Consider the following 26,557-nt stretch of genomic DNA (forward strand, 5'->3'; position numbering starts at 1 on the left):
TGCTGGCTGTGTTCTGTCTATATCCAGGAGGTGAAGTACAGGCAAGGGTACCCAGATGCCGCTGGGGGTTTATGTTCTCCACAGATGGTTGCTGGATCCGTTGAAGTATCTGTAGGATGAGGAAGAGTGCACCCAGCTCTTCCCTCCTCCCACAGGCAGAAAGCAGTTGGCAGGAGACAGGTGCAGAAGAGAACTTGGAATAAACAGCAGTGAGCTCCATGGCAGGATCTAAGGCCCCGTGGATGCAAACTGACAAACTGAACTACACAAGTGAGCTAAGACCAGACCAGCTCTTTGGAATTTTTTTTTTCCCCCGAGACAGGGTTTCTCTGTGTAGCTCTGTGCCTGTCCTGGAACTCACTCTGTAGACCAGGCTGGCCTCGAACTCACAGAGATCTGCCTGGCTCTGCCTCCCGAGTGCTGGGATTAAAGGCATGCGCCACCGCTGCGGATGGAAAACACAACTTAGCAGTCATTCCTTTCACGTTTGGGGACAGCAGGAGCGAAGTGTCCCCAGTGAGGCACTGCCAAGAACCAGTGACAGAGCAACTGGAAACCAGACTGCACACAGCTCGAGGGCCTCTACTCCTACCGTCCTCACACTGCTTCTGTGTAAACCGATTCCTGCCAAACTTGCAAAAATGGAAGCATGCAAGGGGCCTTGTTCACACCTGAACTAGACTGGGACCCCAACGAAAGGATAACTAAGTACCAGGTGGAATGAAGAAATGCCAATTCTGACCACCCGTACTCAGTGGAGAAAATTCTCTGCTTGTTCTGCATATGCTGAGCCAAAATGTAATATGCTTTAGACTTAAGCCCAGTGATGGCTCCACCTTCAGCTCCTCCTACTGGACTGTTCTGGATGGGGGTTTGAAGGCAGGGCATGTCAAGTCCAGCTCTTCACTGGGCTGAAGTACACATTACTCTGAAGCCCAGAACCCACACTTTGGCTGCTACATGCCCCTAAATCCTGTTATGGGAGTTTCTGGCACTGGCAGGCCAGGGGACTTTTGCAGCCTGGAAAGGTAAACCAGTAGATTACAGGACACAATCCTGTTTCAGTTCAACTCTCCAAAGACAGATTTTTTTTTTCCCTTTAATAAAAAAATCCCAGACAAACTTGGAAGTCCTAGAGTAAACCAGCAAAAGAAGGAAGGAAATCCCTCCCTCTTCGGGGAGGGGGCACCGCAGGGCCAGCGTCATTAGGAAAGCTCCAGGCTTCACATGTCATTGTCAGGAGCCCACTTCAAAAATAAATTACAAAATGGTTGTTTGGGGAAGAGACAGGAGAACTGTTTTCCCCTCAGGTGCAGCAGGGGTTGGGCAGACTATAAATCAGTCCGTGCACTGGCCGCCTTGGGGGCATATTTAGGCATCAGTTCATTTATCTTCCGGATATAGTCGGACTTTTCTGCGCAGCCTTTGCACATCTCCCCCCAGTCATCCAGGATCTTCTTCAGCTCTTTCACCCGGAGCTTCTTCAGGTCCACTGTGCTCAGGTCAATCTGCTTGTCTGCAGGGAGAGCAGGAGAGTGAGTGGCTGGGTGGCTGATGCTGCGGCCCCCAGCTGGGCTGCTCCAAACCATTCCTTAGGAGGAGCAGCCCTACTTGCAGCAGGGGAGACATATGCATACTGCGCCAAGAGGAAATGGCATTCTTCACCAAGAGGGCCACCTCAGGCTGTCAGTGTCCACTACAGGACATGCAGTGCAGAGAACCCACATGGTCCAGAGGAGAAACACAGCTCCAGTTCCCCAAGGACCTTCTAACATGTCAGCACAGAATGACAGTTCCAGGCTGGTGACAGAGCAGACATGTCTCCTGTGTCCCCATCAAGGCACCAGAGTCAAAGCTTACTCCATAACCCATATAACCCAGACAGACCTGTATCAGAACCAACCAGGGTACCAAATTAGCACAAGCACACACCATAAACACAAGGTTCTTGGACAACACTGGCATGGTTTAAACTGTATGGGAGAGGCCTAGCTCTTCTCAATGAGATGGGCTCTGCCATGGTGATGCTGTGACTCTCATTACTCTTGGGCGAAAGGTTTTAGGGCCATCAGAAATACAGCCATGACAAGTCTGTTCAACTCTAGTCTCATTACATCACTTTTCTGCTCAAAAGTTTCTGATGCTCCCAACTTCACTCAGACTAAAAGCCACATTTCTCACCAAACCCCAAGGCCCTATCCAACTCATCTACCTTATGTATTACATTTCTCTCTATACTCTGTGTCTACACTGTGCTATTAGCTGGCCTTTTGGCTAATCCTCCCTCCCTCTTTCTTTCTTTCGGCGACAGTTTCTCTGTGTAGCTTTGCGCCTTCCCTGGAACTCAATCTGTAGCCCCAGGCTGGCCTGGAACTCAGAGATCCACCTGCCTCTGCCTCCTGAGTGCTGGGATTAAAGGTGTGCGCCGCCACCACCCCCTGGTCTCCTCCCTCTTTCGAAGTAAGCTAACAACTCACCTTCTCAACTTCTGACCTCCACCTAGCTTTGACATGGAAGTCTGAACTGCAGCAGAATATCATCCATGCTATAAACCCTCACGATGACTTTTCTGGCTAGAAAGCAAGCCCAGAAGGGCACGCAGACATCGCAGGAGGCACACAGTCCTGGTCACACTCACCATATTTTAGCTCGCAGATCTGGCTGTCTTTCTTCTTCAGTTTCTCACAGATCTTCTCCACAGGGATATGGTGGGCCAGGGGCTTGGACACCTCGTTGATGATCTTGGTGGCTGCATCATCTGTGGCCCCGATGTAGTAGCACTGTAGCAAAAAAAGAACAAAAGCCTTAAAGGAGAATTTATGTGCATGTCTAGTTCTCGTGTGTGCAGGTGCCGAGGAGGTCAGAAGGCACTGGATTCCCGGAGCCAGGGTTAGCAGTGTTGTGGGTGCTGGAAACCAAACTCAGGTCCTCTGCAAGAGCAGTCCACTTTCACAACCACCTCTCCAACTCCAGACAACAGCTGCCATTAGGTCACCTCGAAAACTTCTCTCTGCCAGGGCCTCATGTTTTAAGGACCTGCCCAGATCTAGCTGTTGTGAACTCTAGGCACTTGATATGTGCTAAGTCCCAGAGTTTCCAGATGAGTTTAAGAACCATCAGAGTTCCAATGAGAGACTGCCAGAGAAATTAAAGCTACAAAGGCCGATGCTTTACTAGGGCTCTTGCCGCTGACTTGGCCCTGGCCACGTTGGGGCACCTAGCTAGCTACTTCTGATCCCAAACACACCAAACTCTTTCTGGCCTTTGCACTCATCCACTGGATGCACTCACTCCACTGATGGATCCCCTTCCTCAGGATACCTCTGACTACTTTCTCTAATACCCCCCCCCCACCCCCCCAAACTCTCCTAGTCTATTTTCTTCACAGACACACCCTTCCCTGCTGTGCATCTGCCTGTCACTGTTCTCTTCTGGCACTACCAATACTCAGCTCATAGTAGATGCTTAATAAATACAGGCTAAAAAGACTTCAGTCTCGCATTAGTTTACAGACATGTCCCATGACGAAGTGGACAGTACACATGAGCCAGGGAGAGCCTGGATGGGTCACCAGCTACTCACCAACCGATTCTCTTTGCCTCTTGCTTCACGGCAGAACTTTATAAGTTCTTCTTCAATAGTGGCTGGTGAGAATGTAACATCTCTGTCTTTGAGGTCCTGGTAAAATCTTCCCAGATAAGAAATACAAACTGGAAAAGAAGAAAGAGAAATGTTAAGCAATCACTAGTCTTTACTTCGCCAGGAGGAAACTCTGTCAGCAGTTTTGGTGGAAGGGATGAGATGATCATTAAAACGTTTCCCATCATTGGTTTTTCTCAGGTACTCACAGGTGCACAGAACCCTTAGGTTGCTGGGGTCCTAATACCCAGTGCATGCCGGGAATGAACATTACCCCAGTGACCCACACACAATCTTCTCTGCTCTTTACAAGTTTAAGCCGAGAGTGGACACGTGTCCTTGAAAGGGAACTCACTGTGACCTCAAAAGGGACAGATTGGAGGCTGAAGCAAACGATCAAAATGTTCCTTATTCCAAGTACAACACCGAACCCTCAAGTGCGGCTTGGCAAACCCAGGAGGCCTTTGCGGCCCACGGGGTCCCTTTCCGGAATCTTTAAACAGTGATGAAAAAGGACAAAAACTCCCGCGTTTGTGGGCTTCCGGCCAAGTTTTCAACGCGACTGAGCCGACGCTTTCCCCTAAACGAGTCCGTTTCTAGGCCCGGTTAATAATTCCGAGGCCCTCGCTCCAGCGGACCCCGCCAGGATGAGCCCCCGCCCCCTCGGTTCCGTTGGGTTCAGCGCCGCCTGGCCGCCCCCTCCCGTACCTTCGCAGTCGCCTGGCCGCAGCGCCCGGCTGTTAGGCAGCACGCTGAGGGCCAGCGCTACCGCCAGCCCGCGCGTAGCCCACATCTCCTCTGCTGCCGCCACAGCCGCCACCACCACCGCTACCGCCGCCGCCGCCGCGCGAATGAACCGCACCCGGCGCCGTGCGCCGCCTAGGGGGCTGGGACACAAGCCGGAGCTCCCCATTGGCGGGCGGCCCCCGCGCCCACCCACATGCCGCATTCTCATTGGTCCACGTGCCCCGGAGCCCAGGCCGGCGGCTCCACGCTACCCTTCCTCATTGGCTGTGGCGGCTGGACCCTAGACAGTTGTCGGTTGCTGATTGAGCCTGGGCGGTCCATAGAAAGCGGCTGGGCGGAAGCCGCGCGGCCGCCATATTGGGTAGGGGCAGCTGCTTTGGCTGCTGCTGGGAACCCTGTGAATCTGGTGACTCGTACCCAGGACCCCTTTTTGGCTCGTGTCACACCCAGTCCCCTCCCGGGCCCCGGACTCCTAGCGCAGGATTTCTGGTGTCACCTGACACCCAGCAGGATAAGCGGCGCGAGTAAGGATCAGAAACGGTTGTTTTGAGCCACCACGTGTACTGGCGAACCAATCTTTGGAGAGCGTCCACCTTCATTCGCCGGCTGCCCACACCCCTCCTCTCCTGGGTCGGAATGCAGAACCTCCCAGACGAAAGGCTCCAGGCCTGTGAAAGTCGGCTGCTGTCCTGGACCTCCGAGGGCCCTGGCAGCGGCCAGGCGAGCCGAGGCGTTGGGATGGCCTCCCAGTGGAGGCCAGGGGATCTTGGGAGGTTTTATGTCCCACTCTTGGAGACGCGCAGATGGGAACTGGAGATGTTACTGCCTGGACTGCACTCCTACTAAGTGCAAGGACTTGGCCACTCGCCCTCGAGGGCAGAATACGGAGAACGGCCGGCTAAGTACAGAAAGGTATCTGGAGCTAAAAGGGCTTGGAGCCCGGCGACAAGGGTTTGAGAGGGGCACTTATGCTCCCAGTCAGTGAAATCAGTGGATCAGTATCAGGTATTCATCTTTAATTCACATCACAGCAGTCAAGGGAGTGCGGAGTCAATTGGCAGATATTTACATCTAAAATTCACATTACTTGTTGGATTTATAACATGCTACCACAATATATACAGTAAAATACCTCTTGGGACACCGGCACAATTTTTTTTCTTTAACTTTTCTGGTACAGGTAAGATCATTTTAAAATCAGTTTCTCTTTAGACATGAATACACAAAGGAAATGGTTAGAAGTTTTCTTGTTTTAAATAAGCACAGAATGCCAGAGGTTAAAAACACATTTATAGGGCTTATTACCAATTAGACATCACACTCTATACATTTTTTGCTCAAATTCCTGTACAAATACACAGCATTCAAATAGGTATTTACAAATATGCTTGAAAGAATGAAAATCAGTATTTCACAATCTTTTCAAAGGATTTTAATCTCTGGCCTCCCATTTCCCTCACACTGGCTGGTTTTTCAATAGAAAGTATTCAGAATAGGTCCATTTCATCAGTTAGGGGAAACGGAGAGGGACAACACAAATATGTTTCATCCTGCAATAAGCAAGGCCAAGGGACTTCACCCGACACCCCTCCCTGACTTGTGTGTCACCAAGGGGAGAAGGAGATGTCTGCTGTGATAACTGACTGCTGCCTTCGTGGACTGGGGTTCAGATGGCCTGGAAACCTAACTGCCCTACCTAAGAATCACATTCAAAGCAAGACTTGGACCCTCACACCTGTGAACCCAGACGGTCCAGAGACAAGCTTACCAATAGACCTAGGCTCAGGAGCAGGTGTGCGAGCCCTTGGAGCCAGGGACCCCTGGACTGGCCTGTATCTCCAGCAGTCTCTGCTTGAATGATCCTGAGGGGATCAGAAAGCCTGCACTGTTGTACCTGGACCCCAACATACTCTGGAGGAAAATGGGCCTTCTATCTTTTTCCTTAGGTTATTTGCTGGCAGTTCTATTGAACTTGTTTATAAGAGAAATACACCCTGGCCATGGAATTTTCTGTTTGGGAAAGAATTGCGGAGAAAGGATGAGCAGCTGGGCCCAGAACTTGGCCACAGGAGGCCAGAAGGCCAACAAGTTGAAGGGAGTAAGGGAGCAACATACCTGCTCACCAAGGAGGAGGCAGTCTATGGCCATCACTGCTGGGGATGTAAGCAAAGGAAAGGAGAACAGCTGTCTCAGGACAGGTGACATTTTAAAGTAACTTAGAAGCACCCTGGTGAAATATTACCATACCCCCACCATAATACCAAGAGAAAAATCAGTGCCCTGACATGAAAGAATTTCCTCTAGTCACCACTGTGCCCTGCCTAACAGCCTGGGGAGGTGTGAAAAGCTGTCCTGCCCGCCCTGAACCCTGAGTGGCGGTCCCTATGGGTGTGGAGTGGAGGGTTCAGTACTTGGCTACTTGGAAGATAACGGTTTTACCTGTGTGGCTCTCTGCTTCCAAAATTAGTTTTCTTCCATCTTTTTTTTTTTCTTTTTTAATTTAATTTTTTTTTAAAATGTTTTAAACCCAGGAGCTTGCTGAACCTGACCACACATCCTCAGGGCCTGGAAGCCAGGCTGGGCAGCCAACCCCAAGGCTCAGAGGTAGTGCTGAAAATCCCTGATTCAGGCGCTAAATGGCAGGTGTCTGGGGCCACTTGTGAAAGCTCTGAGGCTTTCTGGCTCCTGCCACACACCAGCCTCACTCTTACACCAGCTCTTTTTACTACAAGGGAAGGGGTCTAACTCCCTGCAGGAGTGGGAGCCCTTCCAGCTTCATTTAACTCAAGCCCCAGGGCATGAGAGATAACCCTTGCAAGTCCATTTGAGCCAGGGAGGCTTCTGCAGATCATGAGGTGTTTTGAGTGGAAAGGAGTGAAAGGTCCAAACGAAAAGTGACGACTAACGTCCAAAGTGGGATAGGAGACAAGGCTGGCCCATGGGAGCCTGGCAGTGTGCCCTGGGCATGCAGTTAGGCCAGTCATGTGCCTGACCAGCCCCTCAGTTGCACACTCCTAGGTAAGAGTGGGCAGGTGGGCAAGCATTTGTGCAAAACGGCTTGTGGCCCCTTTGTCCACCTGTGACATGTAGTCCATGTGGTCCTTGCAATCCCTGAATGCAACCATGAGTTTTTCTGTCATACAGCAAGGAAGAGGTCCCTAGTGCAATTTCCATTCTTCGCCATCTCTGCCCCGAAAGGAGGGCCTGGGCTCCACCTCCTGGACTCTGCAATGCTGCAAAGCATTCTGTCTGTGCAATATCTCCACATAGCTCCATGGGGTCTGGAACTGCAGGAGGAAGAAAGCAACTACTGCGTAAAGGAAAACCCAGAAAAATGGAAACAAAAAATGAAATAAAAGAGAAGCCACAACCCTTCATGCTGCTGTGGCCTCTGGACATGGCAATACATGAGTTCACGGCAGTAGAACAGAGACTCTGGTGGTTCTCTCCTGAGTGCCAAGCCTCTAGCTCCCTGGGAGGGACTTGCTTTTCAGACCTGGAGTGCCTGGGCCAGCTGCTCGTGGAAGGTGGTGGTGCAGCTGCCTCTGCTCCTCACTGTTCCCCTCGGCCGTGCTCCCAGGCCATGCGGGCCTGCTCCTCCTTGGCGCTCCCAGGAGGCAGTGAGGCCTTTCGGTGCAGGCCTCTTGGCCTCTCAGCCTCCTCCCGCAGTAGCATGCCCTCATCGTGCTCTAGGGCCGGCAGGCGGGGGTGGTAGGGCTTGGGTGGCAGCGCAGGTGGGTCCATGGGGTCCTGAGGGATGACACACCCTGGAGCCGAGTGGCTTCGGCATGGCTGGGACTTGATGGAGTCAAGGACAGCAGACTCAGAGAGGCTGTAGTGGACAGGGAGGTAGGGTGGCTCAAGGTCTTCATCGCCATTCCAGGCCTGGCTTGGCATGGAGTCCATGGTGTCTGTTCGAGGCGGGGCCTCTGAGGAGTGCCCAAAGTTACTCTCACTCAAGGAGGACACACCGCTGCTGGCACTGCCAGACAGCGTAGAGTTGCTGCCATCCAGGCCCGATTGGGGGCTTGTAGGGGAGGCTGGGATGGGGTGGAGAGGAGACTGTGCGAAGGAAAGGGTGGGTAAGTTAGAACCCCTCTAGACAGGTGGGCTGGCCTGCCGTGTGGAGACCAAGAGTCTGCTTATCAGCCAACCTTAACATCTCAGCAGCTTCACATCTGTTTCTAAGTATCCCCCCCCCCCAAAGCAAGCTAGTGGAGCCCAGAATCACTATTATTTCTGAGGGCCAATAAATGCCCCTGCCTTGGCTGCTGGGCACTGATGCACCTGGGGCCAAGTCCCAGGTTATGGTATGGTCAGGGTGGTCTGAGTTACTGACTGACAGCAGGGCTGGGTCATCAGGCAGAAGGAAACTGATGGGTCACAGATCAAGTGAATATTAATCTGTTGCTAAATCTGTCACAGACTTAGTCTTTTCCCATTTGCAGAAAAATCAAGCTAACAACAGGATTCGAATTTTACCTCTTGAATTTTTTTGTAAAATTTTAGTGCCTGATATTTCTCATTTTCAGTTGGCAGTAGTTGTAAAAACTCTATAACCCACCACAGGGACATTGAATTAGCTACGGGACTACAGTGTGTTGAGACCCCCAAGTTTCTCAACGCTCCCCACCCACATTCTCTTGTTGTCAAGTGTTGTCCACAAGACCCTCTCATCTCCCTGTCCTCATCACATTGGTGGCAGGATGCATGGGTCGCCTGCTGCTCTAGTGTGGCTCTGGCCACCCCCAGCTTCTGCCAGCTTAGGCTCTCAGGACAGAGGAGCAGGGGAGGCAGGTTCCTCTTGTAGCCCCAGGGGTGATCCTACAGCAGATGAAGCGGTACGACAGCTGCTTCAGTACATTACCTTGCGCAGGGTCCGGGCAGGGAGGGCTGGGGGGGCATCACCCAGGGGGTGGTGGAAGGCGTCAAAGTGTAGGGAGTAATGACCTGTAAAGGGAACAGAACCACAACCTCAGCTGGGGGCCCTTGCACAAGCTGCACAGCAGCATGACCTTGCTGGGCACTGGGCAGGTGTGGAAAGGTCCCCCAAGAGCACCTCAGCATTGAAGGCCACGGAAAACCTTCTTTTATACTGATAGTCTGTAAAACACAGGTCGATGGGGTAAAATAATCCCATTTTACACAGGAGGCCAGGAAGGTTGAAACAGGCTTCAGGCAGGAGATGGTCTAGTCCGCTGGCAGGTTGATGGCAGACTGGTGAGTGGTATATCTGGCATGGTTGATTTTGTCTTCAGCCTCCCTGGCTGGGATGGCTTTACTGAGCTAGCTTGCAGGACTCAAAAACTTTATTGGCCCCAATGTTCGGCAGGCTCCTTTCTGTGATGTGGATGTTTTTTTCCTTGGCTGAGATGGCCTAGACAGCTGCTGATCTAGCCCTTGGTCAAAGTTTGAGACCAGAAACTATTTGGGGGACCCGCTTACCATGCAGCAGGCTTCGGGGAGGCACTGGGGGGGCCAGGATGGGCCCCATGAGGGCAGACAGGAAGGGCTGGGCCTCTTGGGCTCCGCTATCCAGGCTCCAGCTGCTGGGGGCTGCTGGCACCGCTGAAGGGTGGAAAGAGATGGAGTGAACGGAGGTTACTTCTTGAGCTTCCCATTTGGAGAAGCTGCCCTACAGCCTGAAGCTTCTCTGGGTGAGCTCTGTGTAGCCAGCATACAAGTGGCATGTCAGGCCCTACAGCTGAAAACATTGGTCAAGCAAGGCACTGTGGCCTAGAGAGATGACTGGCCAGTGATTGAAGCTGCCTATGATGGCATGAGTAAGCTGATTTCTGAAGAGTGTTGAGGATAAGGCAAACTGAGAGAAAGTACAATAAGGAGTAAACCCCTGCAGATTCTGGCATCTGTCAGGAGAAAAACCAGAAGACCACAGGAGAGAACAGGGCAGGCTAAAGAGGTCAAGAACACAGAGCACAGGACACAGAGCTCTTCCCAAGTCAAGAATTAGCCAGGGCCCTTGCAGTGCCCATGCCCTGTGTGAAGAGCCGGGAGCAGGACAGGAGATAGAGGCAGTGTCCTTTGAGAAGCAGCTCTGCTAGTTCCACAAAGGGCCTGTGGTGGCGCTTAGATCAGTGGCCCATCCCTGTTTTTCTTAGGCTCACTGGCTGGTTTAAGAGAAAGACATTTTCATAGCAAGGAGAGGTATTTAAGGTACTCACTGGAGTAAAGTTACAAAGCTCAGGAGTTTCAGCCTAGACCCAGCGGAACACACTGCTTCCTGAGAAAGGAGGAGGCAATCAAGTCCATGGATGCAGAACAGATCGGGCCCCAGACAGAGCGGTCAGGTGCCTCAGTACTGGATCTTTGGCTACAGCTGGGGTCAAAGTTCTTTGTCAAGGAGAGAAGAGCAGTGGCTCCACTTCACAATCCGGGGCTGGGCTACTCCGCAGGTACAGAAAAGGAAACGTGAAGCGTGTTTAATTGATTCTCTTCAGAGAACAAACATGCCTTTCCTCTCATGGGGCCTTTTGGAAAGGCAGCCTATGTAGAGTACAAGTGTCTAGTCCGGGCTCTGTTTTAAGGCAGTGGCAGCTAAAGGGAGCTCAATGTATCCAAGGTTTGGGCTTTAATGGCCCAGACACTCAATGGAGAATTCCAAGGCCTGATGGGAGCTGGGAGTCTCTAGAAAGAGTTGGAATCTGGCCTTTGAGTAGGATATGGTCCAAAGCGCTGGGACTAAGGCCTTCCATGGATGGAGGGATGACATCATTTTTCATCTCTTTGCTCAGGGACTAGCATGGGCTTATAGGTAAAACTTCAATTACAAGGACTACTTAATCTCATGATATATTGATGGCTAATAGCAGGATGAAGGGGCATCTGAATCTGATGAGTAGCCACTGAGCTGTTACCTGCAGGAAAGAATTCTGAATCTGGTAAGAATCAGATGGCTTCCTCAGAAAGCCTGAGCTCAAGAATAGGTGTATCCTCTCCCAGGTTCTCCAAGATCTAGCAGGGGCTTCTTGTTTCTAAGCACCCAAGCTCTCTTCCCCCAAAGATGACATTTTCAATGAAAGCCACAGGTCTTGGAAGCAGCAGCTTAGAGACAACCCCAAGAAGCTTCTCCAAAAGGACCTGACAACCCAAGACCTCAGGCATGTCCTTAACTCCTGAAAGAACCAAATGGGCTGTAAAGTTTACCCCAAGGGTCCACAGGAACTCGAGGTCAGGGACACTCTAGGTGAAGAATGCTAGGAAGGCTGTGTTGGTGTGCTTAGGATGGTATCTGGGTGAGTCATTCCATGTCAATCAGAAACCACAAATCTGCAGTGAGGCCAAAGGACCTTTGACATGTGGAGTGGCCAAGAAAATGATTTATTCTAGGAGAAGAGCAATAACCACTGTGTCCTGTCATCTGTCAGCATTAAAAGCTACTCAGCATTGGCCTGAAGTTCCCAGTGCACAGTCTCTGACCTAAGGGCAGGTTCGTCTTGTCTGGGAGGGACTGGCAAAGAAAAGAACCTACAGGTGAGAGGTAGGTTTCTAGGGGGACCTGGGAGTTATTCTGGCCTGTGTATTACCAATGGGAAGTTGTCTAATGTGTTGCCATTAAGTGCTGACCTTGTAGTTGGGATATGGTAGCTCTGGGCTCAGCTTTTGTTCTCAGACACCTAGGGTGGGCGTGTCCAGCTCCTTGCTGCAATTAGCTTGAGGCCTGAGGCTCTTCTGTGTCCAGCTGATGTAGCATCCTGGTCTGACCACCGATAACTCATTTGAGCTCTGAGCTGTGTGACTCTTGGCTAGTTTTGAGATTGCTCTGCATCTTAGGTGAAGAAAACCCACTGTGGATTCTGGCCTGGAAGGCCCACTGTTTTGGGGTGATAGGTGCAGGAATCCAAGAAGCCACTTTTTCGGGATGTGCAGCCTTGAGGTTAGGAAGGCATCTTCAGTAGGGCCTTTGTGGCTGAGCATCTGGCATTAATGCCTACTAGGAACCAAGGTTTTGGACCCAGTGTTTGGACTCTTTAAAAACAATCCTCTACAGCAATCAAGAGGGGTAACAACGACAGTGGGGAGAGCAGACAGCACTCGGTAAGCAGGTGCAATGACAACATGATGAAAGCTTTGAAGGAACGTGGTCTGATGGGCTAAGGGACGATAGACTATTGGTGGGAAGTGAGTATGCACTAAACACAGCAGATGGAGGAGAGGCAAGGACTATGGGACCAGGTTCTGGTTGACAGACAAGCTCAGCATGGCCCCCATGTAGGTACTGCTGTGCTAAAATTAACGTAGGTGTCTGGGGCTTCAGACAAGGTTGTAGAGGTTGGATGCTGGTTCTTACATCAGCTTGTAGAACACAAGGTAACGAGTCACCATCTATATAGCTGCAGCTCTAGGGAGAGTTTCTCAATGGCACGGTGTAGTACAGATGGACCCAGCAGTCACTGGCCAGAGAGGCTAAACAATGACTGGACTTCACCGGAGCACCCAGAGCTTTCCCTGTAGAAACTTACTTTGGGGCAATTCACTGTAGTGTATATTGTTTATTCCTTTGGGGCTTTCACTGGCCACAGTCCATTCTGAGCTCCATGGAGAAGTTTCTGAAGCCCCAGAGGGACCACTAGCTTTACTAAATTCTAGAAGTTGTTAGGAAGAACTTAGGAGAGTAGATACCCACAGCAGCCTGCATTATAACGAATTACTCAAGGCAGATGGCGGCTGGGCCTCTCTGAGGGTGGGCCCTGGAGAGAGGGAGATACAGACAGACAAACAGGATCCAGGCCAGGTGTGGTCTAAAAGGTGACCTGAGGATTGGCCAGTACTATGTCTAGGCAGACAGACCTGGGCATTGGGTTGTGGCTCAGGCCTGGACAGTTGGTAACTCAAGAACAAGAGTCAGACACTCAAGATGGGACAAACATGAGAGAGCTCCTAGAGAGAGGAAAATACCTTTTTCAGCCATAGACAGATTGGGATCACTGCAGGGTTTACAGGCTCCAACTACTTGCTGGAACAGGGCCCGCTGGAAGTTTGGTGGCTGAAGGAAGGAGAAAAATATCAAAGAGTGTAAAAGCAGCCAGATAACATCTGGGAGGCAGTGTTATGGACTACAGGAGTCAGAATGTTCTAAGCTCAGATGAGGATATCAAAGCAGTAAAATGGCTCATGCTTGAGATGTGCTAAGAGCTTCACACAGCTCTGGGAAGGCTGTTACAACAGTGTAGGTGTATTTGGATCTGAGCACTTCCATGGATATTTGAGATATCACCCAGGTTGTCTTGTGCAGGACATAGGTACCTTCCATTATTTAACTGTCCCATCTTTCTATTTGCCAGGGAGAACACTGACAGAAAGGATTTAAAGACCCTGTCTGCCCCATGAGCACTGATAGGTCTTAATTCTTGGAAGGCCCCGCCCAGATCCAGGTTAGCACTGAGGGGAGAGAAAGGCAGCGCCAAAATCTGGAGTCTGGCAGGTCCCAGTCTTCTGAGCTTCTCCTATCAGATCTGCTCTCTGCCTGGCAGAGGGGTGCCAATGAGAATCTCCTGGCACTTGGGCCTAGGACAGTTACTTGGAAGTGACTTTTATGGGCTCAGATAGAAAGGCAGGGGCGAACTACACAGGGCTAAGTGTTATTTGCTGGTCCAAGCAGGTGTCTAGAGAACTAAGTGTGGAGGGCAACCCTAGCAAGACACACACACATCCTCCTACCTATGTTTACTACAGTCTCCTCGGGATGTCATAAAAACCAACATCTTATGCCAGAGGAATGGGGAATGAGTAGTTCAGAAAGCTGGCCAGAGATTTAGGAAGCCTCCCAGGCAGGTGCAGTTCCAACCCTGTCACCAGTCTACTCATGCCTGCACTCTGATTGGATTTCTGGCCCTCAGATTCACTGTCCTCCCCAACTAGGAGTCCAACAGCTCCTTATAACAGAATGAAGGAGGCATGCAAGACTGTGCATGCAAAGGTTTAGCAAATGCAATGAGGGAGCCCAAGCCAACACACTTGTAGCAGAGGACAGATAGTCAAGGCTGGGTCTGCTACCTGTCCATTCTCTAGGATGGCTGCTGGATACATGGCACTGCTTGGGCGGTCCCGATGTGTGGGCAACAGCAACATCATTTCCCGGGCATGTCGGTACTTATCTGGCAGAGAGGGAGAGCCTGTAACCAAGTGAGAACAATCACGAACAGATGACAAACCACAGATGGAGGGATCAGTGGCCAAGCATCCTTAGGACTGGGGACCAGAGTAGGTGTCCCTTACAGTTAGGGTAAACTCAGCAAAACACAGGAGAGGGAAGCAGATCTAGTGACTCAATGGTGAAGACTATCTGGTATCTTGGCTGAGGCACACCTACCATACCCAGAGGCAAAGGGTACGGAGACTTGAGGCCTGGTGCAGAGTGCTTGGGGTTTTTGAACCTTGTGTTCTCAGGGCAGAGGTGTAGCCTGAACTGGGCTCTTCCAGAGGACCCAGGTGTGGGCCAAGGCCAGCTTGTGATAGAGCCATCACACAAAGACAAGAGACACTTGGAAATGACAACCACATAGTTCTGACTTGACATACTGGGTCTACACACACTTACCTTCTCCAAACACCAGTGGTTCTATTTTCAGCTGGCTTCCAACTACCTTTTTGGCATATCCCTTCTAGGTGATAGGCTCCCACTGCCTTGATTCTGCCTACCTGTAGGGCCTATTACAGCTCTAAAGCTAGGCTAGTTGGAAGCCCAGGGCCCTATATATAGGTGGTCTGATACTTGCTGGCCCTTGAGTTCAGGGGCATGGAACCAACCCAGAAGGCAAGGGACTTAGACCCAGGCTTCCCCCCCCCCTTGAGACAGGGTTTCTCTGTGTAGCCCTGGATATCCTGGAACTTACTCTGTAGACTAGGCTAGCTTTGAACTCAGAGATCTGCCTGCCTCTGCCTCCCGAGTGCTAGGATTAAAGGTGGGCGCCACTACTGTCCAGCTAGACAGAGGCTCTTGAGTTGACTTATTTCATGCTATTTTCTTTTGTTCCTTTTCATGTCATTTTTAATGAAGCCCCTGCAGTGATTGTTGTCTGAGGTGCTATTAAAGCATTGAGGAACTTCCCATCTGTGGTTCTTAAGGAAACTTCCTACAGAAACAGTGAGATAATGTCCTGGCTTTCCTGTGGTAGGGTAACATGAACAGTTCTATAAACGCACACTATTCATTACATCTGACAACTGACTACCAGTCCCTCCACGGCAAAGTCAGTTGGATACCGATGCTTCTGGCTAACTAAGCTCTGAGAAGCTGGACAGTGGAGACTAGCACATGGGCTCCAGCTGAGAGGTGAATCTGTACTTCCTAGAGGGCCTGTGAGTTCCTGAAACCCACTGTCTCTGGGGCTCTCCTCTGGGCCTGTGGTGCTGGTACTGTTTAAAAAAAAATCCTGGGAGGAGGGGACTGGACCTCCCTGGACTGAGTCTACCAGGTTGATCGCAGTCCTTGGGGGAGGACTTGTCCTGGAGGAGGTGGGAATGGAGGGTAGGCTGGGGTAAGGGGAGGGAGTGGGAGGGAGGAGAATAGGGGAACCCATGGCTGATATGTAGAACTGAATGGTATTGTAAAATAAAAAATATATATATATCCAACAAATCAAAGCAAAACCAGATCTTAAGTCAGCTCACTGCAGGAGTCTTTGAGAGTCCAGGTGTTCATTTCAGTCCAAAGGTCTGCATAAATACCAACAAGGTAGCTTTTCCCACAGCTGTTCTGAAAAAACCTCTGGGCTGGCTTTAGGACTTTTTATCTTTTATAACATCTTTATTGATAAGGGAATGCATAGAGTATGGCTGTTTTAAAATTTTGAATTGTTTTGTCTTGTGGCTTTACTCACATTTCTTCTCTTTTAAAATTTGTGCTTTTAGGCAATCTCAAGATGACTATGTAAAGAAATTTTATAAAAAGCTCCAAATCCCACTGATTTGTCTATGCCTTCCCAGCTGAGAAGACTGTGAATGCCCTAAGCCCTGTGGACAACCTCTAGACACGACTCTGCAAAGGACAAAAGAAACATCACGTGGACATCAACTCACTCAGAAAGTCTGTCTGTTTCATGTCTGTTCCACACTAGGCATAGGGTTGGAACTGCTTGCCTCAGGCTATGTCCTCTCACCTCAGGAAGCCTGGCTTATGAGACCAACTGTGCAGCCTATGTGCTGCCTTGATCCATGCTGGGGCTGGGATGGAGGGCATCATCCTGAAGGCCGAAGGACTCTGGTGAGGACTTACATGCAAGTCATAGTGGCCCCTCAGGTGCACTGATTTTCTTCAATTCAGCTGCCTCACTTTCCTATGCCCTAGGCAGCCAATCTCTTGGTGGGACAGGGTGATGTTAACTTTCATTACTACATTTAAATGCCACGAGGGCTTGTCTGCTCATGGAGCTTTTGAACTACTTCAGTTGAATAGGGAAATTGGGTCCTAGTCCACTGGATTACAAATCTATTTCCCAGGCCTAATCAGCCTTTTGGCCAGCAGGGGGAGCTACGGACTTACAAGAATTTCAACTGTACTTTGCAGCCACTGGTCTCACCGATTCCAGTTACAGGAACCATACAGCATATAGTATCAATGAGTATGTCAAGGAAGGTCAATGGTCTTATGACCAAAGAGGAAGGGGATTCCATTCCAGACATTCAAGAAACCGTTTCCCTCACTAGTAACAAGGAGCATTAATGAACGAACAGACCCCTCACTGCCTTGTTTATCAAGAATGCATCCATTATTACATTGCCACATTTACTTGAAAACATCAGTCTTACCCTATGATTTTTGTATAGTTCTTTTTTTTTTTTTAAGATTTATTTATTATTTATACAGTGTTCTGCCTGCATGTTTGCCTACAGGCCAGAAGAGGGCACCAGATCTCGTTACGGATGGTTGTGAGCCACCATGTGGTTGCTGGGAATTGAACTCAGGACCTCTGGAAGAACAGCCAGTGCCCTTAAATGCTGAGCCATCTCTCCAGCACCTTGTATAGTTCTTTAAAAAAAAAGTATTTATTTTAAAAACTATTTCTACACTGTGCGTGAGTGATAGCATACACATGCCCTGGTGTGTGAGTGGAAGTCAGGGAACAACTTCTGGGAGTGAATTCTTTCCTTCCACTGTGGGTACTGGGGGTTGAACTCAGGTAATGCAGGCCTGTGTGACAAGTGCTTTTATCCAGTGAACCACATCTCACTGAACCCACAGAGTTTGTCTTTCCCGACAGGTCCAACACTGTGCCCGACAGACATCTGGGCATGCAACTTTCTCCAGATGACTGGCATATAGACTATATGAATGCTGTAGTCCAAAGTGTAGTCCAAAGCTCCCTTTCTTTCTTACTGCTTCTGCCCTTGCTATTAGTTCCCCGATTTGGGCCAAGTTCTATTTAACGATTTTGTTTATTTATATAAGTAATGCCTCAGAGGGGGAAGAGGCTTTTCTCAACTTTGCTCTGTGTAACAGTTTGGAATTCAGCCATTATGAGAGTTTGTCTCTAAAAATGGTGATCATCAATGACTTCCTTTCTCAACTATATGTTCCACTCCTCATGGAACAGGACAAGTCCTGTTAATTCAGAATTCTAAGAAGTAACTGTTTTAAGATATCTAAGTTTTGAGAACGCTTTATATTATGCAGCATCAGATAACAAAGACATTAGGAAGAACAAGATACCCAGGAGAAATTTTCCTCTGTTTCACTCTGATGTGCTCATTAGAAAAAAGCCATGCAGATTCTCCACTGAGCACTCAATAAAAGCTTATGAGGGACCAAATCAGTTACTAGTTTGCTAGAAGGACAAATGATGGTGTAATATGGTTAATCTTATTGTTATTGGATTTAGGATCACCTACAAGTCAGGCTTCTGGGTGCAGAGAGGTCTGAGGAGGGAAGACTCAGCCCATGGGCCAGAGACCTAAGCTGAATAAACAGAAAAACAGGAGGAAGCCAGTGAGTGACTAGCTGCCTTATACTCCTGCTGCAATACCTTCAGACTGTGAGCCAAAATAAACCCTTCCTCAAGTTGCTTGTCAGGTATTTAGTCATAGCAGTGAGAAAAGTAACCAATACAGGTGGTAACAGTTAGCCTGGAATGTCTCTAACAGCAGCCACAGCACAGAGGAATATCAAACAGTCTTAGGGCTGGAGAGATTGCTCAGTGGTTAAGAACACCTGTTGCTCTTCAGAAAACCTAAGTTTGGTTCCTAGCAACCCCATCAGGCAGCTCACAACAGTCTGTAACTCCAATTCCAGGGAATCTGACAGTATCAGAGTAATACTGAGTTAAAATATCCATCATTTGATGCCTTCTGTTTATCAATAATCATGAATCTGCAAGAAAAACCAGATAAGGCTGGGAGGTGGTGGAGCGTGTCTTTAATCCCAGCACTTGGGAAGCAGAGGCAGTCAGATCTCTGTGAGTTCAAGGCCAGCCTGGTCTAAAGAGTGAGTTCCAGGACAGCTAGGACTAAACAGAGAAACCCTCTCTCAAAAAACAAAAACAAACAAACAAACAAAAAAATCAGAAAAAAAAGAATAGCCAGATAAAGTCTTAGATATGGCTGAGCATATCTCAGAGACTTCAGGTTAAGGAATACAACAACTCCTAGATGGTATTATGGAGTTTGTACCTGCAGGTCTAATCAGGGCACTTACACAAGACACTGGAAATACCAATGTCTAGACATTGCCAGCGATTTTGTGGGCTTTTCTTCCTTTCTATTCCCAAAGCCATCTGTTAGTAGGCCCTTTTCATAATACACAGTCCTGTCTCTGTTTGCAGTCTTCATGGATTGTTTTCCCTGAAGTTGGCCCCTCTTGTCTGGATCCCATAGTTCACATTAGGAAAGCAATATGGGTAGCAGAATGAGCAGACTGAGGGCTGCTAACTGTAAAGACCTGTACCCCATATTCAGCATTCAATTCCTCACTGAACCTACAGACAGTCAAAAGGTGCTTTAAATCGAAGCCTGTGACTGCTCTACTGTAGCCTTACTCACTTTGCCAATGTTTCCCCTACCTGGCCACTGCATCTTTCCACCAGGCCACACTACATTGGTTCTTTCCATCTTGCCTACTGTGGGCCTCACAGACTTGTATACTTTGGAGAGAGTTGTTCCTTAATGTTATAAGCTTGGGCTTTGTTCTTTGTATGCAAAATAATCAGAACAAAAAGAACCTCTTCTTCTGAAGCCTGAAATCAACAGCCAGTGAGTGGTTGACAGGCTCAGACCACTGTGTGCATGGCAAATATTTCAGTGGGAAAGAACTGAGATTTTCCTGGATCATGTCTTTTACTGAGTAGAGATGCAATACTGGCTACCAAGTAGCAGCACAGCAGCAGATCCTGCCAGAGCAGGAGTTAAAGTCAGCTAGAGAGGTGACCCAAACCCTCAAGTATGGGTGCTGAAAAGCAAGCATTCTCTAACACAATGACAGGGGTTGCTAGGCAGGAAGAGAGAGAATGAACAGTCCCCTCAGCAGCCATCAACTTTTCAGGCATCATTTAAGGCATATAAATATCAATGTCAGAGTCTTCTCTGACAAATACCATGATCAGTGGTAATACCCTGGTAGATACAGAATTAAAGACTACTAAAAGGAGCCTGATTTTACACACTATAAGGAAAATCTCCATGATGCTTATAACATTTCCAAGTGCTGGCCTTCCATGGATAGATTAAAAATAAACAATACTGGCCTTCAGTAAATGATGACGATCCACAAACTGGCTGTAACTGAGGTTAGAGCTAAATCAGTGGCAAGGGCTCCAAACTGGCCTCAACCAAACAGCCAAAAGGTAAACTGACAGCGGTGTATGCTGTTGTTTATTCATTACTGGCCCAAAGCTAAGAAATCGAGAAGCTCTCCACAATTCTCGCTCATACAATCCCTCCTCTTTCTCGCCGATTGGATTCCTGGAGCTCCACTTGGGGCCTGGCCGTGGATCTCTGCATCCGCTTTCATCAGTCATTGGATGAGATTTCTAGCACGACAGGGGGTTTGGCCATCCGATCACCAGAGTAGGTCAGTTTGGGCTTTCTCTCGACCATTGCCAGTAGTCTATTGTGGAGGTATCTTTGTGGATTTCTGGGGACCTCTCTAGCACTTTGCTTCTTCCTATTCCCATGGGGTCTTCATTTATCATCGTCTCTTTTTCCTTGTTCTCCCTCTCTGTTCTTGGGACAAACAGCCAAACTAGTGGAAACACATAACTATGAACCAATAGCTGAGGAGCCCCCAACTGGATCAGGCCCTCTGGCTAAGTGAGACAGTTGATTAGCTTGAACTGTTTGGGAGGCACCCAGGCAGTGGGACCGGAACCTGTCCTTAGTGCATGAGCTGGCTGTTTGAAACCTGGGGCCTATGCAGGGACACTTTGCTCAGCCTGGGAGGAGGGGACTGGACCTGCCTGGACTGAATCTACCAGGTTGAGCTGAATCCCCAGGGGGGTCCTTGCCCTGGAGGAGATGGGAATGGGGGATGGGCTGGGGGGAGGGCGGGAGGAGGGAGGACATGGGAATCCGTGGCTGATATGTAAAATTAAATCAAATTATAAAATTAAAAAAAAAAGAAATGGAAGGTAAAACAGAAAACAGTTAACTCAGGTAGTTATTACTTCTATCTTGGGTGTGCCCTCAATTCCCAGCTACCCAGAACCATTTTTAGCTAGCCACAGGCTAAACCAAACTCAAATATTTCCTCCTTAGTGGGCCTAGAAGGTGGAACACTGCTCTTACACTCAAGGCCTATGTCACTCTTTAGGAAGGCAATTTTGCTCCCCATCAATAAGAACTACACAAGCAGGCAAAGCATGGTGGCATTCTTTTAATTCCAGCTTTTGGGAGGCAGAGGCAGGTGGATCTCTGTGATTTTGAACCAACCTGGTCTACACATTGAGTTCCAGGCTAGCTAGGGCTACATAGTGAGAATCTATCTCAAAACAAAATCCAAAATAAAAAACACCCCCCACATACTCCAAAAGGGCTCTGGACACTCAGTTCTCTCTCATCCTCACCTTGCTTTCCAATGCATCTTTGTTACTTTTCATTCTATTAAAGATATAACCTTTTTTCTCTTCTCTTTCCATCTCCCTTTTCTGGACAGCTACTCAATCCTAAGCCTACTTTTCTGACACTCTGGGCATGTCCTCTCCTAGTAATCCTGTCCCAATGATTCCCACTCCTCACTACAGCTTCTTGTAGATTTACACTGCTGAACCTACCTGCTTTCTTGACTTCTGAGAAAGAGTAACTTTCTCTTTCCCCCTTCCACCTCTCTCCTTCGGGCAGCTGATGGGAACTCCAGCTTGCTTGCCCTGTTATTTTCTCTAATTCTAATAAAATTGTCTTTGATTTTTCTTCTAAGTCTGCTTTACAAATTTTTTTTTTTTTTAAAAATCAATCTACAAAAGGATTCAGTGTCCCTTGGTGACAAGGTCACTCTCAAAGATCTAGGCACACCTAAAAGGAAGACAAGTGGGGTTTATGGAACTTTCCATTCTCCTTCAGCAAGCAGCATCCTGTCGTCCTTACCTCGGGTGCTAGAAGGGGCAGAGGTAATCATCTGGGATGGTGCTGAATGAGTGGAACTCAGGCTGGAGGAAGAAGGGCTTGCCTGGGATGAGGATAGAACAGAGACGTTGGTGACTGAGCCCTGGTACCTGGGGTTGTGATATGCAAGCTGCAAAGGAAAAAAAAAATCAGCATTCTGAATGATCAGTACTGTAAAGCTGGCAGAGAGAGAGAGAGAGCTGGCTTATGCATTCATGTCCTGAAATGCCCAGACCAAGTGACTGATGCTGTATTCTGGCCCTGCTGGAGGCTGGACGAATGGCAAGCACTAAGGACTACCCATACCACCTACAGGAGCAAGACAGTTGTGTTGGCTCTATTGTGCTGTACATGGAAAAGAATGCAGGACTTAGCCCTCAAGAATGCCAAGCCCTTTGCACAGCGAGACAATTGTGTAGCTTGATCTGCTTGGGGGGCTCCCTGGTGGTAGGATCAGAATCCATCCCTGGTGCATGAGCTGACTTTTTGGAGCCCATAGCTATGATGGGACGCCTCGTGCAGGAGGAAGGCTTAGACTTGCCTCTACTGGATGTGCCTCCCCATGGGAGGCCTTGCCTTCTTGTGGGTGGGAGTGGAGGGGTTGGAGGAGGAGCCTGGAGGGTGCAAGGAGGGAAGAGGGGTAACTTTGATTGGTGTGTAAAATGAATGAAAAAAATTCTTAATTAAAAAAAAAAATGACTGCCAAGCAGGAGGCTAATTTGGCAGAAGACCTTTGCCATGCAATCTGTAATAGCAGCTAGGTCTGAAGCTAGGTTTCCTGCTTGTAAAATAAGGCTTGGGAACTAAGACTTTGGGTGGTATGTAGAAAGAAGGCTGCCTAGCTAGCTACTGAAAGGTGTGTTCCTGAATCCAGGAACTAGAGAACTTGATAGAGTGTTTCCAGGCATCAGACCAGACTCCAGAAAGGGGAGTCTTTTAGCCATGATACCCTGCTCATTCTTGCACAGCTTCAGTACCTGCATGTGGTGGTAGAGGTCTTCAGGAGCTTCACCCATAGAGCTGTCACCCATCATCACCATGTTTCCTGCTTCACTAGATGCATGTGAGGAAAGAGAGGATGATGAATGGCGGCCTGTGCCCATTAAGTTCATGGGGCTGTGAACAAAAGAAGGAAATAGGGAGGAATCAGGCAATAGCTAAGAAAGCATGCTAGGCAGTAGAAGCAATGGAGAGATTTGTGAAACAGTGACACCCAATCTTAGCCAGCACTGGTTGGGAGAATTCTATAGCCAACGTTCACATCTGTCTGAGGCCTAGAGGAATTCTGGGAAGGCTTATGCTAGTACAATCTCACCTTAGAGTTAAATGGATTATAGCCATTCAGCGTGAAGGCACTAGCAGTATATCAGGAGGAATGAGAGAGAGGGAGATGATAAATTACGTCAAGAATCCTATATCCTTACTTATATGGAATGCTTGTCTGAACAGTGCCTAGTCCAGCACACACTTATGAGATCTGCTCTGAGATCACGAGTCTTACTGGTGTCAAGACACTATCAAAAGAGATAGTTGTAGACTCTGGGTTTCTGCCCATATCTGTGGCTACAAGTTTCCCAACAACTTTCCTCTATCAATACCAGGAGGCCCTTTTGTTCATTTGTTCCTGTTCTCATTTGCTAAGTGGCTACTCTTCTGGGTTGCTGCTTATGCTGGAAAATAAATATAAGTGAGAGACTCCTTGTACTGGCTTTCTTTCCTAAACCTGGCTTCCCTGTCCTAAAGGCTTTGAATATTCCCACTTAAGCCTGCTCAGGCCAGAACTCTTGAGTCTTGAGCAGTCATTACTTAAATGTCCATACCACCACCATTAAAAACAATCAACAATCTTCATTTTCTTTGGGGTCATGTTCAAAGGCACATTATGAACAAGGCCTATCCCAAGCTGCTCCTGCCCCTCTTCCATGTTAAGGAATCCTGCACCTCTGCCTTTTACCTCTACTCACAGTACTGGCCAGGCTGCCTTGTTCACATCATACATGTGTAAGTTCTTTTGCCTGGATCTTGTCCCATCACTCTTCTAACCTGGACTCTTTACTGCCTAGCAAAGTCCTGTCTGTCCTTCAAGACTTATCCCAATGTCCCCTTGTCAGTGTACCCAGAATACCATGTGTATGCTTCTGTTATATAGGATGGTGGCTAATTAGATGCAGGTCAGATGCCACTGACTGACTAGTGCAGGAGCTGCTTGAGGCAAGGTTTGGGGATAGAGGATAAGAAGGGATGTGAGCACACATAAGTACTCTCTGCAGCTCTTTTCTTATCTGATGCTTATCCTTCAGACCTACCTCTCTGGAGGTCCCTAATATCATACCTGTGCCTGTGGGTCATCTTGATGTTCTCAGGGCTCATGGGACTATGGGATGCCAGAACATTTCCCCGTGGGGTGCTGGTGCCAGAACATGCAGGACTTAGCTTATCCAAACCTGGAAACTCCTGTTGAGAAATGAGTACTTGTTCATAGAGAGCAATGAATAGGTAAGTAAGAGGTAGGAGAGATGAGCTGACAGTTGGTGAAAATGTAAAACAAATGAACAAACAAAAACAGAACCATGATATACTTCTGCTTTCTTTTGGACAATCACATCTTCATTACTAAACACTCCAGCAAGTGTACTGGAGCCTAGACCAGATGCTCTGGAGCTCCAGGTAAAACTCCACTGAGAGACACATCTGAAATAGGCTGAAGTGAGTCACAGGAGAGTGTTAGCAGGCTTCGTCACTTCACAGTAAGTAGAACAGTGACTGGGAAGGAGGAGAGGAAGAACTTATCAGCTGTCAGCCAGTGCAAACTCTTACATAAGAACTGGTGCTGGGTTTTATTGGATTGCTAAATGGCTCAGTTCTTAGTGACCTGAGTTAAGTTGCCTGTGGCACAGTCTATAGGGAAACAGGAAACAAAGTCCTAATGTAAGTAAATGAAAACAGCACAGTTTTATTTCAGCATAATTAAATTCTTACTAATTATGTAGACTTCTTGGCAGAAACTTTTTTTTCTTTTTTCTTTCCTTTTTTTTTTTTTTTAAACAGAGTTAAATCCTAAGAGATCAGAGCAAGAGCCACGACTCCTTTTAGCTTACCACTCGCTGCTGTCCTTCCCCTGAGAGAGAGACCTTCTTCCTGTGTCCTGTCTTTTTATTGCCTTTCTGTTTTGCCTTCTCATTGGCTCTAAACCCAAACACATGACTTCCATGTCACTTTGGCAGAAACTTCTAATCTAACTTCCCATTGGGTGACAGAAAGAATTTTGGTCTCTGTCTCTGAGACAATGAGGAGATTTTGTTGTTGTTGTTTTTGTTTTTTTGAGACAGGGTTTCTCTGTGTAGTCCTGGCTGTCCTGGAACTCACTCTGTAGACCAGGCTGGCTTTGAACTCAATGATCTGCCTGCCTCAGCCTCCCGAGTGCTTGGATTAAAGGTGTGTGCCACCACGGCTTGGTGACAATGAGGAAATTTTAAAGCATAACTTTATCCAGGTTTTCTCAAGTTCTTCATAATATATGACAGACAAAAGCTCTTGTCTACTGGGCATGTTTCTGTGCTAGACTTAAAGTGGCAGGATTTCCAGTTTCCTCTTCCAAAGCAGGCATAGCGTTACAGTGTTTCTACAATGTGCACAATAGGGACTTTGATGTGTATGGGACAAGCATTTTGTGCTTTTGTTGCAGTGATGTGACTACAGAGATGTGGCAGGAAACCTCCTCTGATGCCAGGCTCTAGATTGCCTGGGCTGCCAGGTGGGATGGGAAGTCTGCATAGAGCAGAGAGCAGCCATGTTGGCAGGAACCAGTGTAATAAGATGGAATCCCCATCAGACTCAGTAATGCTACTCAAGTTCTTTACTAGACAGCCACCTCAGTTTTAAAGGGGAAACATTTATGTTCTGCATGTTTCACCTTGAAAGACCATGGGAGAACCCCACCAAGAAGAACTTTTGTGAGCTGTAGAAATTTCTCTGCAAAGTGGGCCAGTCTCTCAAACTATGATGAATTTCTTTTCCTATTTTGCTTTTCATGTTGTCCCCTCTTGCAGTGAATGGCTGAGGCCTGCACTGAGTTTGGAGGGACTAAGAGAACTACAATCCAAAGCATCCAAGAACAAAGTCGGCCAGTTCCGAGTGGGACAGGCTCACTGAGTCTTTGGATGAACCTACAGGCTTTTGTGTCATCTCTAAAGAGGGAACTTCTCTATGACAGCATGGTGCAGCGTCTGACAGCTATATTTCTTCTGTTTCCCTAATACTTATACCTGGTGGCCCTCAGTAAGATGAGAAGAAAGCTTGGCAGGCAGCTTGGCTAGTGATTTGGCTCATGGCCACTAAGGCCTGGAGCCAGGATACTTAACAGAAAGTCTACTCTAGAAATCATTGAGTCAGCCTTGCAGTTAAAAACTGGATAAGGGTATATGATGTGAAAAGAGCCTGGGGATTCAGGACCACCTGAATCTCATCTCCAAGCAGCCATCATTCCATGTTAAGACCATGCCAAGGAAAGCTGATCCTGGAAGGTCAGGTCCTGCCTGTGTGTATTAGTTCTTGGGCCAAACCTACTATGGAGGGTGAAGAGCCAGATCAGACTTAGGTAGACAATCTGGGGGCTGATGTCACC

At 48.4% G+C, this 26,557-nt stretch overlaps 2 protein-coding genes across 16 annotated transcripts in view; both read right to left on the minus strand.

Moving 5' to 3' along the window:
* Positions 1-1,230: 1,230 nt before the first annotated feature.
* Positions 1,231-4,520, minus strand: Manf (mesencephalic astrocyte derived neurotrophic factor). The gene is made up of 4 exons (XM_006978375.4): positions 4,348-4,520; positions 3,583-3,710; positions 2,639-2,780; positions 1,231-1,516 (listed from the first exon to the last, which is right to left on the minus strand). The coding sequence occupies exons 1-4, from the start codon at positions 4,430-4,432 to the stop codon at positions 1,332-1,334; spliced, it is 540 nt and encodes a 179-aa protein (XP_006978437.1). The 5' UTR covers positions 4,433-4,520; the 3' UTR covers positions 1,231-1,331.
* A 2,379-nt stretch (positions 4,521-6,899) lies between these two features.
* The window catches only part of Dock3 (dedicator of cytokinesis 3), a 351,959-nt gene continuing 332,301 nt past the window's right edge, over positions 6,900-26,557 (minus strand). For 6 of the 15 annotated variants that reach the window (XM_076575472.1, XM_076575468.1, XM_076575464.1 and 3 more), the window contains 8 exons: positions 24,266-24,387; positions 22,911-23,049; positions 21,916-22,063; positions 14,401-14,519; positions 13,303-13,390; positions 9,832-9,954; positions 9,254-9,336; positions 6,900-8,448 (listed from right to left, as the gene is read on the minus strand). In XM_076575472.1, coding sequence (XP_076431587.1) covers positions 7,939-8,448; positions 9,254-9,336; positions 9,832-9,954; positions 13,303-13,390; positions 14,401-14,519; positions 21,916-22,063; positions 22,911-23,049; positions 24,266-24,387 — 1,332 coding nt within the window. In that variant the 3' untranslated portion in view covers positions 6,900-7,938. The remainder of the gene's footprint in view (positions 8,449-9,253; positions 9,337-9,831; positions 9,955-13,302; positions 13,391-14,400; positions 14,520-21,915; positions 22,064-22,910; positions 23,050-24,265; positions 24,388-26,557) is intronic. The other 9 variants (XM_076575469.1, XM_076575466.1, XM_076575465.1 and 6 more) reach the window with 8 other exon arrangements.

This window comes from Peromyscus maniculatus, chromosome 7 (assembly GCF_049852395.1).
Source record: "Peromyscus maniculatus bairdii isolate BWxNUB_F1_BW_parent chromosome 7, HU_Pman_BW_mat_3.1, whole genome shotgun sequence".
Classification (NCBI taxonomy): domain Eukaryota; kingdom Metazoa; phylum Chordata; class Mammalia; order Rodentia; family Cricetidae; genus Peromyscus; species Peromyscus maniculatus.